Source organism: Anguilla anguilla, chromosome 9, assembly GCF_013347855.1.
Source record: "Anguilla anguilla isolate fAngAng1 chromosome 9, fAngAng1.pri, whole genome shotgun sequence".
Classification (NCBI taxonomy): Eukaryota; Metazoa; Chordata; class Actinopteri; order Anguilliformes; family Anguillidae; genus Anguilla; species Anguilla anguilla.
This window is the reverse complement of record NC_049209.1, coordinates 46,119,564-46,135,696: the sequence shown is the minus strand read 5'-3', so window position 1 is coordinate 46,135,696 and position 16,133 is coordinate 46,119,564. Positions and strand designations below refer to the sequence as shown.

General features: G+C 37.3%; 3 protein-coding genes across 4 annotated transcripts; all 3 read right to left on the bottom strand.

Annotated features, from left to right (window-relative positions):
* Positions 1–4,292: 4,292 nt before the first annotated feature.
* On the bottom strand, positions 4,293–5,901 carry LOC118236330 (olfactory receptor 1496-like). The gene is made up of 2 exons (XM_035434600.1): positions 5,876–5,901; positions 4,293–5,384 (listed from the first exon to the last, which is right to left on the bottom strand). Exons 1-2 carry the CDS (start codon positions 5,879–5,881, stop codon positions 4,434–4,436), a joined length of 957 nt encoding a protein of 318 aa, XP_035290491.1. The 5' UTR covers positions 5,882–5,901; the 3' UTR covers positions 4,293–4,433.
* A 534-nt stretch (positions 5,902–6,435) lies between these two features.
* LOC118236495 (olfactory receptor 52D1-like) lies at positions 6,436–8,777 on the bottom strand. The gene is made up of 2 exons (XM_035434932.1): positions 8,622–8,777; positions 6,436–7,890 (listed from the first exon to the last, which is right to left on the bottom strand). The coding sequence occupies exon 2, from the start codon at positions 7,863–7,865 to the stop codon at positions 6,933–6,935; it is 933 nt and encodes a 310-aa protein (XP_035290823.1). The 5' UTR covers positions 7,866–7,890; positions 8,622–8,777; the 3' UTR covers positions 6,436–6,932.
* A 2,250-nt stretch (positions 8,778–11,027) lies between these two features.
* On the bottom strand, positions 11,028–14,444 carry LOC118236361 (olfactory receptor 142-like). Of its 2 annotated transcripts, none has more exons than XM_035434655.1 (2): positions 14,266–14,444; positions 11,028–12,591 (listed from the first exon to the last, which is right to left on the bottom strand). In XM_035434655.1, exon 2 carries the CDS (start codon positions 12,563–12,565, stop codon positions 11,615–11,617), a length of 951 nt encoding a protein of 316 aa, XP_035290546.1. In that variant the 5' UTR covers positions 12,566–12,591; positions 14,266–14,444; the 3' UTR covers positions 11,028–11,614. The 2 variants fall into 2 exon arrangements, with proteins under 2 accessions (XP_035290546.1, XP_035290545.1); XM_035434654.1 differs by having other exon boundaries at positions 14,271–14,444.
* Positions 14,445–16,133: the final 1,689 nt, after the last annotated feature.

The following is a 16,133-nucleotide window of genomic DNA, read 5'->3' as shown; positions in this document are numbered from 1 at the left end:
ATTTAAATAATAAACCTCCTTTATTAACCTCTTGTGTCCATTCTTGCATTAATTCCTATATTTAACACTTTTTGTATATTCTGTTCTTATGAAAACAGAGAAGCAAAGAGTCTGCAGGGAGTATTGAGAAGGTGGACCACAACTAAGAAAAAAAAAATACCAGAAAATATTTTCTTTTTTATAGAATATTTAAAGTAGCATATTTCATGATATGACGTTGACATTTTAAACCATTATCTGGTCTTATTGTTCAACAAATTACATAAAAAATCTGGCATTTTTCAGAAATGCAAAAATGAGGTTGGCCATGTGAAGTATTAGCTATGGCAGCTCATTTCGTAAATTAAATTCTGTGGTCTAGGTCACAGTACTACTTCAAAAAACCTTCACTAAATTGTAAGCATTTGTAAAAAAAATAAAAAATAAAAAAAAGAGGATGTGGGCAGCACATTGGGTAGCAGCAAGAAAGTGCTGAGTTCAAATCCCTGCATTTGGGGCCTTTCTGTGCAGACTTCTGTGCATGTTCTCACCGTGTCCACGTGGGTTTCCTCCAGGTACCTCCCACAGTCCAATGACACGCAAGTTAGGCTAACTGGAGCCTGAATAGCTCCTAGCTCTGAGTGTGTGAGTGAATGGTGTTTGTGGCCTGTGATGGACTGCGCAGACTGTAATCCCGCCTCTCGGCCAATGCATGCTGGGATATGCTCCAGCCCCTCCCGTGACCCTGACCAGAAATAAGTGGGTGAAGATAGATGGTATAGGGTATAGATGAATATAAAACATAATTTTGAGCAATCCAATCAATCTAATCATGTTTTTGATTAATACAATGGCACAGAGTGAAGCAATGTAACATTATAATTTAAAAGTTTAATCCAATACTTTCATTTTAAGCATGTATGCTTTCAATATTATTATTATTATTATTATTATTATTATTATTTCCAATTCATGCAATAATGAATAAACTTAATTCTTCTTATACATATTTTCCTACATATATTTTTCTTTCTTGCAAAAGTTTTTATTTATTTATTTATTTATTTATTTATTTATTTAATTTTAGTTTTATCTCATAGGCCCAATTTACCTACAGTAGTACTATTTTGGTTACGAATAACAATATCAAGATTTGAATTTTTCAAAAACCTTCTTTTTGGTGTTTGCTGCCACCCAGTGGAAACAGGTATGTATGTACTTTGATAAGTTCATGAATGTGAGATGTATAGTATCTTTTCCACAGGAATATGTCGCCCAGAAAACTGAATAACTCATGTGGGCATACTATATAATATTATATACATATACATAATATTTCTTGAATATATAAGAGAAGCTGATGATTCTACAGACTGTCTGAGCATTTATTGTCAAGGAACCATGAAATGAATGGAACGAAGGCTCAGGGATGTAATGTATTGTGATGTGTGTACTTTGACACTAGGTGGCGATGTAAACATATGAAACTGAGATAAATGCTGGCATTTTTCCTTGATGTTTCTATGGAGGAATGAAAAGATTAGCTTTAATGCAACTGTGACCAAGGAATAAAGTGGAGATTACTGTATAAAAGCTCCCAAGAAGAAGAAGAAGAAGAAGAAATTATTATTATTATTATTATTATTATTATTATTATTATTATTAATAATAATAATAATAATAATAATAACAATAATAATAATAATGATAATAATAATGTACAAAATGAAAGAAAAATAAATTACTATTAATGAAATTGGGGGAAAAGTTTGTGTTTTTTATTTTTTAACTGGTACTGTTCCCAGCTCAGCTGAGTATTATTGAATGTGATTAGGAATTCTAAACAACACTTAACAATGTTTTATGTTATAATGTGAATGCAAATTAGATGTAAATTAATTACCCATATTTGACATATTTTTAAATGATAAAAATCACCACTCAGGAGGGTTTCAGCTTGAAAGTCAAGTGGATTAGAAAAGGCAACCCAGAAGGCTTTCTCCGGTAAATAGCCAGATGTCCCCCTAATTATGGGAAAAGATAATGCTGCGAATACTCCGGTGGTATCCTACATTTGGGATGCCAAAAGTTACAGTACAAACCTGGTAATTGTAAGCTTTAGAGGAAATGAAAATTGAAATAGGTGTGCAGATGTTCAAACGTTCTCTATGGAGTTCTGTGAGACTGTGGGAACAGAAATTTTAAAGTGATCTCATTCAACAGCAGAGTGGTTGTGATATCTTGGCAAATATTTTGTGTTGTGAATAGATTAATAAAACGGGTACTATCTGTCCAGGGTTTTTTTATTTTTTGTACAATTACAGATATATTTCAGCTGTTTGAATGAGAATGAACACATTTCCTCAATTTGACCCCTGACCTTTACTTGATATACTAATTAGGTTATTGCATAAACACATACAGAGGTAATTGATTTGGTATACATATTCTGTTGAAGTCTTTGGCTTGACTTCAGGAACCCAGAGTTGTTCTCGAATGGTGCTGCAAGGGTCCCTGTGGACATTCTATGGTAGAGTAGGACACTTGTGGTCTAATAGGACTGAACCATGAGAAGGGTCATCTAGGCCAATCTGAAGATCCACAGATAGAACCCGTGTACAGTCAGCTGGAGCAAGAAGGAGGCCTTTGCTGGTCTGGATTTGTTGGGGACAGCATGTCTTAATTTGGAAGTTATTTTCCCTCACAAGCTTCATCTGCTGTTGATGGTGATTATGCCACAGTTTAGAATTTCACCACATTGTGCTTTCCCAGAAATGCCCCTCCTGGCATTTTACCCCCAAAGCCAACCTCAAACAGGCCAGGTAAGTCTAAGCAATTTCAGTGCAATAGACTGAATAAAGCAAAAGTCTACGCTTTACAGTTTACACCTAAAATTCGATAGCCTAACCCTGGTTTTATGTTCCCTCTGATCCAGAGAGGGCAATTCCTCTCCTTCTCCATGTCTACCATTGGCCAAAGCAGTAATATTAAAACAGTATTAAAACCAAAATGGCAGCTATTGGAGTAACAGCTTTCTAAAACATATTTGCATTTCCTTTTAAAATGTGCAGATGCTACATACCTACATTGGCAGGGTTTCTATTGTACTTCTTGATAAGTCAGTTTGAATGCAGAATGAAAAGTATTCAATATGCAACAGCCTTATAAGCATATTTTCAAGCAGAGTGACTGTGTGTGGAGTGCAATCATTCACAGGGCATTGCTGCTCAGTCAACCTACCCTGTATGAATAATAAAGTTTAATTGATTTATTAATTAATAATTTCTGTGTATCTGTGTTTACTCACACTTTCATATATTCATATATACAAACCTCTGCTGGTATATCCTCTGGAGCTCGACATATTTTGGGTTAAACATGCTGAATTACCGTCTCTTTGTCTCAAACAAACAGTGAGAGAGTTCAATAAATATTTATTGCCAAAAGTCTGATTTGGCTATATGCAAGAGAAGTGTTTTTCAACTACTGTATTGTGTGTGTATGTCAAGGAATCCAAATGTATGTAACTGTGAACAGTCTTTTAATGACTAACAGATGACATAGTTTTTATATAGCATGCTAGCTTGCTGGAATTGCAAGCCAGACAAAAGTGCAGACACTGCCCTTACGGGGTTAAACCATTCAGGGTTGTTAGCCTGTTGTCAGTAATTATTAATTAACCAATTGATTCAATTTGTCCAATTCAGATGGGATCTTTGTAAATATATTTAACTCAATTTTAACTTTAGGCTACATGGTGCCGTGACATCCACTGATACAGCTGTTTGGATTGATTAGACATTGGACGGGAACCAGAGAACAATGTATAGCCTTGTGATAGATTTTCACGAAAATAGGTAGGCCGTGAAAAACATATAACGTAATCAAAAAATAAATTAAAGACTGTTTGTATCATATAATATGGAATTGTATTGAATTGCCTTACTTTGTGTTAAGGTTTAAAGCTATTCAGAATGTTAGGAGTACCCCCGCGCCATGTTTGTTTTTACCCCAATCTAGGGGTTAAATGTAACATTTCACTCTTTGTACTTTCAGTCAGATTGCTAGTTAATGGTATGTCCCAGAAATGTCATTGTGGTGTGTAATCGTAGCCAAGGGATGTAGCTTGTTTGTACTAAATTATCTTTGACACGGAGGGAATAGATCAAAATCTATGAGGATTTTCAGGTGCTACTACTTTTGCCACTGCACAACCATTTCACAAGACTGATGTTCAGATGTACCACAGCTCGCACGGTTCCAATGACAAATGACGTGACACGTATACGACAGTGTATATGATAGAACACAGCTTTTTAAAATTTCTGTTTATTTGCCATCCATAGTTCCTTTTGAAAGGTTCATGGTCACATTATCTTTAATTGCGGCTTACACACTGGCATGATATTAATGCAACTGAGGCAATTTCCGCTTAGATTTCGTTAAACAAGAGGTTACGAGGGGCTCAACAGCAGTTTTTTAAATGCCTTTCTCACTTTTTCTGTCCTAACTCCGTAAATAATTGGATTTAGGAAAGGGGGCAACACCAAAAAATACACTGATAATATCTGACGGCCTGGTGATGCGATGGCTGCCGTAGTAGATCGGGAGCTGAGCAGCTCAAAAAAGCAGCCGAATGAAAAATTTGCCAGCGACACTAAATGTGGAGTGCATGTGTTTAATGCTTTTGCCCGGGCACTGGAGGATTTGAAGCAGATTTCCAGAATCTTCGCATATGAGTACAATATGAGAACAAACGGTAAGGTCACAGACAGAAACATCATTATCAGCCCAAAAATATTGTTCAAAGTGGTGTCTGAACAGGCAAGCTTGACCAACAAATAGTTATCGCAGTACACTTTGTTCATGACATTGCCGCATAACTGTAACCTCACGCTTAAGGAGAGAGTGATGACGAATTTGCAGAACGAATAAATCCAGACACACAAGATGTACAAGCACACTTTGCCCAAAGTCATCATTCTGTGATACTCCAAAGGATGACAGATGGACACATATCGGTCATATGCCATGACAGCTAAGTTGCAAAATTCTACTGAGCCGTATGTGTACAGGCAGAAAATTTGGAAAATACAATAATCTCTTTGAATTTCATGGACATCCGATAGCAAATTCACCAACAACATAGGGAGCAAAGCAGTGCTTCCGTACAATTCATTAACAGAGAGATTGCACACAAACAAATACATTGGTTCATGCAGATTTCTGTCAACAAAGATCACTATAATAAGCAGCGAGTTTGCAACGATGATTGAAATGTACAATACAATTATAATGCTAAAATAAAAGTACTTCATGTGTCCAACGTCATCATATGCAGCGAGTATGAAGAAGGTGACCTGGGAAGAGTTCTCCATCGTCTGTTCAAAAGTGTATTCCATGCTCTGTGTTTTGAAGAAGAGAAAAACTGAAAGAGTGCATAGTGTAATCATACTTAATTCACAGTTTTTTCTCTACCCACACGATTTATCCCATAAAACTCACGCTAAACTCTACTTTCTCCCCGTGTATTACAACCACACACAATAAAAGCACCCGGCGTAAGACAATCGTCAAACAAAACAAAACAATAGCCTTGAAGGGAATCGAAAGAAACCAAATCAATTCAAACCATTTAAAATATGGCTTTCAAATTTGGCCCCATATTTTTCAACATTCAGAATGTATATAAATTCAAAAAGTGTATAAATGAATTGTCTTGATGCTGCTATTCTTTTCTAAGTGTGCTGTAATGATTGCCTGATGATCCACCTCAGGAACCGACTAGCTTGCTTTTCCTGTCAGAGGCTGTATTCTCAACCAATATTTAAAAAGATTTAACCATTCTGCAAACCCAACATTTGAAAAATGACATAAAATCAAGCAAATTACATACCAGCATGATGACCTGTTCACTTGAGTTTCCATATTTAGAACAATCAATCTCAAAAAATGTCTTCAAATTTCACCATGAATAAAAAAGCAATACAAAAGTATTATTAACAGACATCTTATTAGCAAAACCAACATGACAACTATTGGAGTAACAGCTTTTTAATGTATCCATGCACTTAGTTTTAAAGTATAAAGATATAATATATACATACAGCAGAAAGAAAAATATTACCGTATCCTGTCGAGAGACAGTTGGAGCACATAATGAAAAATATTAATGCACTGGCCTTTAAATATTTTCTGAGGAGTGACGTGGGAGGCATGTCCACTTAGAAAAAACATCATGGGAGGACTGTTCTTCAAAGGAGATCAGTAAACAACTTGAGCCCATTGGCTAGGTCATACTGTAAATAAGCCCTACAGAGTATCTGACCCTGAAGGAATACTCTGTTTATTGTTCTATTTCCATTGCAAAAAATACATTGCAGCAAACCCAAAGCTGATTAAAATAGCAAAGTACAGACATTTCAGTGAGTCTGATTTTTAATTATAAATCTACACGTACAGTACAGTAAATGGATTTTCACCATGATTATAAATCTAAGACCAAAGCAGTACATCACAGAACAGTTAATGGGGAATTTCATCCAAGTTTAAAAAAATATATATTGTCCTTATTGGAGTATAATATGAAAGTGTTCACAGTAAATTTCCATCCATTATCTATACCCGCTTATTCTGGTCAGGGTCACAGGGGGTGCTGGAGCCTATCCCAGCGTGCATTGGGTGAGAGGCAGGAATACGCCCTGAACAGGTTCCCAATCTATTGCAGGGCACACCATTCCACACATACTCATACCCATGGACAATTTAGAGACTCCAATTAGCTGACCTGCATGTTTTTGGACTGTGGGAGGAAACCAGAGTACCCAGAGGAAACCCACGCTGACATTGGGAGAACATGCAAACTCCACACGGAAAGGCCCTGGCTGGGATTTGAGCCCAGGACCTTGCTGTGGGGCGACAGTGCTACCCACTGCATCACTGTGCCACCGCCTTCACAGTAAATTTAACCACCTAGAAATTAACTTTTTGACCACTGCTCTTATTTTTGTGGTTCTCACTCCATAGATAATAGGATTGAAGATAGGACAAATCATCAAGAAGTACACTGACAAAGTTACTCGAACTGCAGATGGGATAGGCATCATTTCGAACCTGCTTTGGAGAATTTCAAACAAACAGCCGATTGAAAAATTTATCAGGGAAGCCAAATGCGGAGCGCAGGTCGTCAGAGCCTTCATCTGAGACTCTCTGGACGATTTCAGACAAATTGTGAAAATTTTAAAATACGAGTAAACGATGAGAAACAGCGGAATAACAACCGTGAAGAACAGACTGCACAGACCGTAGACGTTATTTGCCGTTGTATCAGCACAAGACAGCTTGACAATCGAGTAATTGTCACAGTACACTTTATAAATGGTGTTTCCACAGAGAGGCAGCCGTGCGCTCAGGCCAAGGGTGACAGACACTTTCAGGCTGCAGCAAAACCAGATTAAAAAAATGAATATGTACACTTTGGTTGGAGTCATGATACTGTGATACTGCAGTGGATGACAGATGGACACGTATCTGTCGTAAGCCATCACGGATAAGCTGGAAAATTCTATCGACCCATAGGTGAACAGGCAGAAGATCTGTATGAAGCAGAAAATCTTGGAAACTTCATGGATGTTTGACAGCATGTTCACGAGCAGTGATGGGTATAAGGCAGTGCTTCCATAGAGTTCAGTCACAGCCAAATTGCACAGGAGTAAATACATGGGCTCTTGAAGACTGCTGTCAGTGCATATGACCACAATGAGTAGCAAATTTGCCAATATAATTGAGCAGTACAAAATTAGAATCAGACAAAAGTAAAAATATCGAATGGATCCAACATCTTCAAACGCACTCAGAACTAAAGTGATCTCGGATATGTTCTCCATGGCTGTCAGTTTTTAATCTGCATACCTGAGAGAGAAATACATTTTTAATCAGCACACACAAAGCATAATTCTATCAAGAATATCTCAGCAATTATTTTTTTAAAACCTGCAATGCCTTATTTCAGTTAACTTGTACTTAACCATTTAAAGAGTGGGTTTTTTTGTAACGTTTTTATAAATTCTGAGTCAGTGCTCTATAACTCCATTGCTTTCAATTAACAGAAGTGATTGTTGCATCAGCATTAAGAACATTTTATTCACATACTGTATTTGTGATCGTACACCTTAAAGATCTAAAAATACAGGGAGGTATTATACCCTATCAAATATAAGGCTACGTTAAGCATGATTCATTTTATCAATTTCAATAGGAGTATTAAAACTTTTCCTCCCCATGTTTTAAAATAGAGGTAGAGTTTTAAAATTAAACAGACCAGTACTGTATGATCGATTGGTGGTGCTGGGTTGAAAACCACCTGAACTCCTAACTTACAATCACAAATATTTAGCTAACCCAGGGCCATAGAACACTGTATACAGTTAATAGACTTACTGAATAAGTGCTTGTGGAGTTGCAATTAAAAAGAATAATATACACAAATAAAGAATATCCACACACAGACGTTGAAAAAACAAGATACGGAAACATAATATACTGAATATTTTAGGAATTATAGTGTATCTATTTTTGCTATGATTTCTCTAATAATATCACAATGCAGAAATAATTTAAAATTCAGTATTCCAAAGACTTACCAAAAGCACAATCATGAGCAATAGTTGCAATTAAACCTAAAAAAATATTAATATATAGTGTCCTTCCTTCATGAAATGGTAAAATACCAAAAATATTCAATTTTTAAAGCCATTAAAGACATTGATTTTAAGTTACAGTTAAATTACAGTTAAAAGTTAAACATTTTTCAAGCCTATGAGACTACTGTTGCTAGAAGGCTTGCCATCCTGAAGTCATCCCACAAACCCGTTTTATACCCTGTTGAGGCACTCCAAGTCAGCGTGTAAAACTGGTCATCATTATGTCATTTTAGGATATCAAGAAAGAAAAAAAGTATCAAGGGAAAGGATACGCTTACAATTGTTACAATAGCCACCTAGGTAATTGTCCTTCCTGAATTATGTGACTCATAGCAGGGGCAGCCATTTGTTCTTTCAGGAAGAACAAAATAGATGATTGTTTGAGGTGCAAAATGCAGCCCTGGATTCATTTCCTGATCTCAAAGGAATTGTGTCCACAGTGGTTGGATCCAAAATGTGTTTTGGTAGCATTTTAAGTTCATTTTTATACGCGAAGCACCTCGTTCTTGGAAGACGAGGCGACACAGGCAATGGCTCCCTTAGTAGGCTTTCTGTATTTTAGGACAACACGGCCGTAACATTGTAGATGCAATATAATTTACAATACATCACAAGGCCTTCCCTGCTATCAATCTGCACATGCACATAATGTGTTTAACTAGGGTAGCACACAAGTTCACATGCACCAGGGGTGCTACGTACGAGCGGTGCTTCGCATCAGTGACACCGTGGGTCCTTGTTTCTCTCCCTTTCTGATTTCCTCTTAATGACGTTAATTGTGAATAACATTACTTTGCACTTAAGCATCAAGCAGGTGGTCTTATCCAGAGAAACTTACACAGGTTACATGTTTACATACAAATCCATTTAAACAGCTGAATATTTGCATATAAAGCAATTCAGACTACGTAGTACCTTACTTAACCTGGGAATCAAACCTAAGCCTAACCCTAACCTTGGAGATATAGATGAACATGTGTATATTTGTGTACATTGCTGGCAATTTAGACTCTCCGATTAGCCTAACTTGCATGTTGTTGGACTGGAGTTCCCAAAGGATACCCACACAGACACAGGGAGAACATACGAAACACACAGAAAGGCCACAGCTAGGATTTGAACCCAGTAACGACTTGAGGTGACAGAACTATTCACGGCACCTAGGTGCTGTACCTAACATTTCATGTAAAAGTAACAGAAAAATATTTGGGAAATGTCATAGTTTATGCTCAAAATCTGTGCTGATGGTTGGATGCCTAAGTCATAGTTTATAATAATAATTTGATAGTTTATTATGTTGTTTTTACTTAATACATTCATAATCTCATAATTAGAACCGGTGCAGTCCCTAACAAAGGAATGGGTTCCAGAGGTAGCCAATAGGCTCGACAGAAGAGGCCCTCTTCTCAAGGAAAAAAAAACAGGCCTTATAGCCAACAGGTCAACTTTCACCGGTGCATCGCATGAGCCATGATAAGCCAGGCCCCGCCCACTATGCACTGACAAATGAGGGATGTCTCACCTCACTGAATGGAAAATTCCACTTGGAGCACTGAGCCAAAGACTAATTTAACCCTTACTTCATGTGTCATTGGGGTTAATGTAGAAAATTCTTTAAAATTCTGCAGGGCAAGACGGCTCATTCCATAGATTGTGAGGTTTAATGTAGTAGGAAATATCAAAAAGTATAGGAACAAGACTGAAGTTGACTGCACTTTGATAAATTAAAAAAAAAAAAATATCCAATGATGTAGTTAGACTGCATGTTCTCAGTGCTTTAATTTGATTACTGGATTATTATTATTAATAATAATAATAATAATAATAATAATAATAATAATAATCTTTATTTGGAATGCGCCTTTCAAAAATCATGGACACAGTGAAACACAGATTAAAATAGGATAGGCTGAAAAATACAGAAAATAAAATTGAATTTAAAAGTACATGTATGGCCAAAGTGGATAGCACAATTAGCGATAATTACATGCATTCAATTGGCGCAGAGGATAGAAATGTTGGGATTGCAGGAGGTTAAATATGACGTAAGGGAAGGGAAAGAGAAAGGGCTAGGTGTAGGCACGTCAAAACAGGTGGGTTTTGAGGGATTGCCAGTTTAGTCTCTTCTGAAACGTGTGTGTAAAAAAAACAAAACAAAACAGAACAAAAAAGGTGTTTGGCGATAGGCCAGAGAAGACTCTACCCCTCGAGGAGCAAAGCGTGTTTGACAGTGACGATTAGCGTTAACAGTGCAGCACGTCCGCAATTCATTAACAGCCCGGTCACACACATATGTGCATTGGTTCATGCACACATTCGTCCGTGTATTTGTTCTTATTTTCCCGCGAAATGTTTTAATGTTTAATAACTTTGAATTCACTTGTTCTTGAAATGCAACAGCTGTTTTTCAACATTGTATTTAAGGCTTTTCTCTATTATTTATTTATATTTAGGTATTTTTGTTGTGCTGCAGTCTTCTCGTGATCGCGGATAAGAGATCACATGAGCAGCATAATGTTCCCGCTGTGTACTGGTTCACAGCTCCTAGTGGGATGCGCGTGACGTATAACTGTAATGATTTTTACAAGGAATTATATGTCATTGGGAAAAAAGGCTTTTCAGGAACAGCTGCAATTTGCCCTTGCCATGTTAGTGTAGTGAGGTAAAAGAGCAATGAGTAAAAATCTTTCTTTTCCATAGTCATGCTCTACATTCAGAGACAAAATTAGTTGTTGTTTGTATTATAAGGGTGTGGGGCTTCACCAACCGAGCGATGGCTTTTCGTAAATAGAAAAACAACAAAGTAATTTTACAAATGTGACAGACCTGTAGTCTAGAGTCTTATGTCTACATATTCAAATCCATAAGAAATAACTGGCTTCAAAATAAAGATTAAAAACATGCTTGTTTGAATAATTAGGCCTACCTCATCCTTACATTATGCGCAATTGGCTATTGCAGTTTCTGACTTTGACCAATTTAAAAATCCTAACTCTTATGGCTTGAATGCTCCCTCCATACAAGGCAGGATTTAGTATGGGAGGAATTATCAGAAAGTAGAGGGACAAGAAAATACGAGCTCCATAATGTAAGTGAGCGATGTTGAGCCTGCTTTGGCATATTTCGAAAAAGCAACCGACTGAGTAGTTAACCAAAGCTAGCAAATGGGGAATGCACGTGTTCAGGGCTTTCGTCTGCGCTCCTTTGGAGGAGCGTATGCAGATCTTAAGGATCTGTATGTACGAGTAAAGTATAACGGCAAGCTGTGGAAAACTGTACACGACCAGCGAAAGTAATCCAGTGATGCTAACGACGGTCGTGTCCGTGCAAGAGAGCTTGATCAGTGAAAAGTTGGTGCAGTATATCTTCTCTATGCCACTTCCGCAAAATACAAGTTGCAGCGTCAAGGCATAAAATACAGCAAAAGCAATGAGTGGGTAAAGCCAAGAGAAAGCAATGCACTTGCACACTTTGGAAACAGACATGATGCTGTGATACTGCAGGGGGTGACAAATAGCAACGTACCTGTCGTAGCCCATCACTGCTAAAATGGTAAATTCAGTTATTGCATATGTGTGCAAGCAATAGATCTGCACTTGACAGCATGGCAGAGATACTTCATGAGTTTCTGACACTAAGTTACTCATAATGGGGGGCAGCAAAGCTGTGCTCCCATACAATTCATTAAACGCCAAATTACAGACAAAGACATACATCGGTTCATGCAGAGCTCTATGAACATAAATGACCACAATAAGAATGACATTTTCAGCAACAATGGTAACGTACACAAGAAGGAAAATGATAAAGTACAAGTATTTCAGGTCTTCCATTTCATAAAAGGCAGTCAGTATCACTGATGTCACCGAGGATGCATTTTCCATATTCTTTCTTGATTCTTCTCAGAGCACTGGAGAAAAAAGGGAAACTTATATAAATTAACTTATCTGTTATACTATTGCTTCCATTAACAATATGTATCATATTCAAACTACTTTTAAACACTCAAAAAATTTTTTTTTTAATAATTCTGAAAATGCATTTAAAAACATACAACAGAAGTGCATAATGCTTAGCACACAGTAGTATTTACTTTTTTCCAGCAAATAGAAAGCATTAAATGCAGCAGCTTCCGTTGCTGGGGGCGACATAGCTCAAGAGGTAAGACCGATTGTCTGGTAGTCGGAGGGTTGCCGGTTCAAACCCTGCCCTGGGCATGTCGAAGTGTCCTTGAGCAAGACACCTAACTCCTAACCCCTAACTGCTCTGGCGAATGAGAGGCATCAATTGTAAAGCGCTTTGGATAAAAGCGCTATATAAATGCAGTCCATTTACCATTTAATATTTTTAACCGGTTCGCACGCCAACATAAACGGAATAGCTTTCTCTGAAAAAGCTGTCCTATAAAAGGTTTTTTAAATTCCCTGTCATTTTTAACATTTTTTAAAAATTGAATCACTTTCATTACTTTTGAGATGTGAGTTCTAAACGAAACCATTCCTTGATCATTCTATAATCTCCCCGCTTATTTCCCCAATGCGAAATTGCCTCGAAAGACATCACCACCTGCACCCATGCAAAAAAAAAAAAAACACTACAACCACCCTTGTGGTGTGCTTTGTCCACAAGCCTGTGTCTATTTGTCTATTCCAAGCACTACCAGTGCTAGGTAACTGGCACCCATTGGAACAGAGGTGCATGGCTCAGTGGCACTGACTGATAAATCCAGCTGACTGGCACATAGGTGAGAGAAAGTAATGCAACAGTAAACACCCTTCCACTATGGAAGTCCGCTCATGGTCGGGTAATGACATCACAACAGCTTGAACCTACAATCGCACTGTGAGCATCCCCGTGGACTGAGCCAATCAAAAGGCTTATTTCAATTAGGACACAGCCGATACCAGATATCCTAACATGCCTTAAGTTACAGAAAAGTAATTTCAAGATAAGGCTTCCAATTGGAGAGAATATTATGTTGAAAAACTTGAAAACTGAAAAAATCATTTCAGTTGGTAAAACTAAAATATTTACTTCAATTTGTAACACCAATATTTTTGTTGGCTTTCCCAATTGAAAATTGTTCCATTCATCTGAATTAATCTAAAAATGTTCTACTGGGAAACCAAGAAGATATAGATGAAACAAAAATGAAAGTTAATTTTAAGTTTGTCCAATGAAAAATGTATTTCGTATAGGAAAACCCAACCACAAAGCTGAAATTTTGATTTTGATTTGATGAAGTAAGAAAAAATATTTTAGCAGGTATTCTTAAAAAAATGGAACTCCTGCACTGAAAACTAATGAAAGAAATGAAAATGAATGTTGTCGAAGTCCCAAAAATCAGCTGTGGTGCCCCAAGCTCAGCATATACTGGGTAATTTCTGTCCCAAAGCAGATGAAACTCCATATCCAGTCTAGACATTCTGATCATTTCTAATCAAAGAATCTTAATATATCACGAACTAAAAGACAGCGTGTGGACATACCTATACATACATATATTACTATATAATCCGAAATACAGTGCATCAATGTTACAAACACAAAATAAGTGGGGAAAATGGTAAGTCAATGTTGATACCTTACCACACTGTTAACTGCTCCCCTCTCCCCTTTGAATCTTGTTGCAGGATATCACTGTTGATATGTCTTGTCTCAGCTGAATGCCCGTGCATTGTCAGAAACTTTAATGAATGCTGACTTCAATTCCCAAAGTCACTCTGTTCACGTGGTTTTATAATAAGCCAATCACGTTGCATCCTGGTGACATTCCCAGCGAGGGCTTATTTGTATCGGCTGGAAATAAACAATTGCAAGAACCAATCTGATGCAAGTATGAATGCAGCCTGTTCATTAGCCTCTTACAATTAAATATTGAAATTATTAGTCCTTCCCTCGGAAATCAGCTGTAGTGTGTGTAGTTGTCATGGTAAATGTGTAACAACCTGGGTACTTTATATGCCAAAAAATAAAATAAAAATCAGGCACCAGAATTGGTTCTCTGTATTAATGGTTGGTTCAGTTCGTATACAATTGTATAGTTTTACAGTATGAGAATATTAAACCAGAAAAAACTAATATTCCAGTCTATTAACACATACTAAGATGTACTTGTCTCCACATAAACCAGGACAAAGGATCCAGGTAATTGTCTGCAACCTTCAGCACACCTGACTACTATTACCCAGCACTGATTGGTATTGCTGATACTTTGGTCACTAATCACTAATAGTGAATTGTTTGTACTCAATATCATCTGCAACAATTGCTTCACATGCACGTGACACCAGTCAATGCATGTAACTAGTAATTAACTTAGCTATAGGCTGCCACGTTTGCAGCCAGTTTCAACTGGTTTAACAGCTGAAGCTAGATAGCAATAGGTTGTCTTTGCATGAGTTAGCTCACTACGTGGCTAGCAGTATCTGCATAGATGCCAATATTAGTGACAAGTGAATGTGTGAGCAGTAGCGCAGTATAAAGAAGTGCATTCATTTGTGATATGTTTCTTCCACCGCAACAAGTTATAATTACAGTGAGCTCCATAATGTTTGGGATGAAGACTTCTAAAAAATTTTTTATTTGGCTCTATACACCAGAATTTTAGATTTGTAATTTAAAAAAATGCACATGGTTAAAATACACTGTGTACGTTTTTATTTAAGCTATTTATTTTTAAACACTTTGGTTCCACCAAATGACAGTGCTTGTTATACATGACCCCCACCAGGGCACCATAATGTTTTGGACGTATTATCACATGCATATAATTTGCGTGCAATGGCTGCTTGTAGTCTGTGACCCATCGAAATCTGGGCATCTTCTCTGGTGATGCTCTGACCAGCCTCTTCATCATCAGCTCCTGCTTGTTTCTGGAGCTTGTTGCTTTAAGTTTTCTCTTTAGCTTATGCAACACGTGTTCAATTGGATTCAGATCAGGTGGATGACTTGGCCAGTCAAGAATCTTACAGTTTTTGGCTTTGAAAAATTCCTTTGATTCTGTATAGCAGTACAGTATGTTTGGCATCATTGGCCTGCCATAGGAGAATGAGTTTGGAGGCATTTGTTTGAACTTGAGCAGATGCTTAAGATGCTTCTGTACACTTCAGAATTGATTCTGCTGCTGACATCAGCAGTTACATCTTCAATTAAGACAAGTATCTGTGGCAGCCATACACTCCAAAGCCATGATAACCCCGCTACCATGTTTCACAGATGAGGGGGGTGCTTTGTATCTTGGGAATTTGCAATTACTGCAATTACTGAGCTCAGTGGTCTTTGTCTTCCTAATGATGTTCCAAGCAGTTGATTTTGTTAAGCCTAAGGTTTGGCCTTTGTCTCTGACAGTTTTTTCTTATTTCTTAGCCTCATAATGGCTTCCTTGATTTTCACAGGCACAACTCTGGCTCATATCGAAAATCACCAGACTCCAACGGCAATAAAAAGCTT

What these genes read in the sequence shown, in the direction of transcription:
- LOC118236495 (XM_035434932.1), bottom strand. Translation starts at nt 7,865, where the DNA reads ATGGAGAACATATCCGAGATCACTTTAGTTCTGAGTGCGTTTGAAGAT.
- LOC118236361 (XM_035434655.1), bottom strand. Translation starts at nt 12,565, where the DNA reads ATGGAAAATGCATCCTCGGTGACATCAGTGATACTGACTGCCTTTTAT.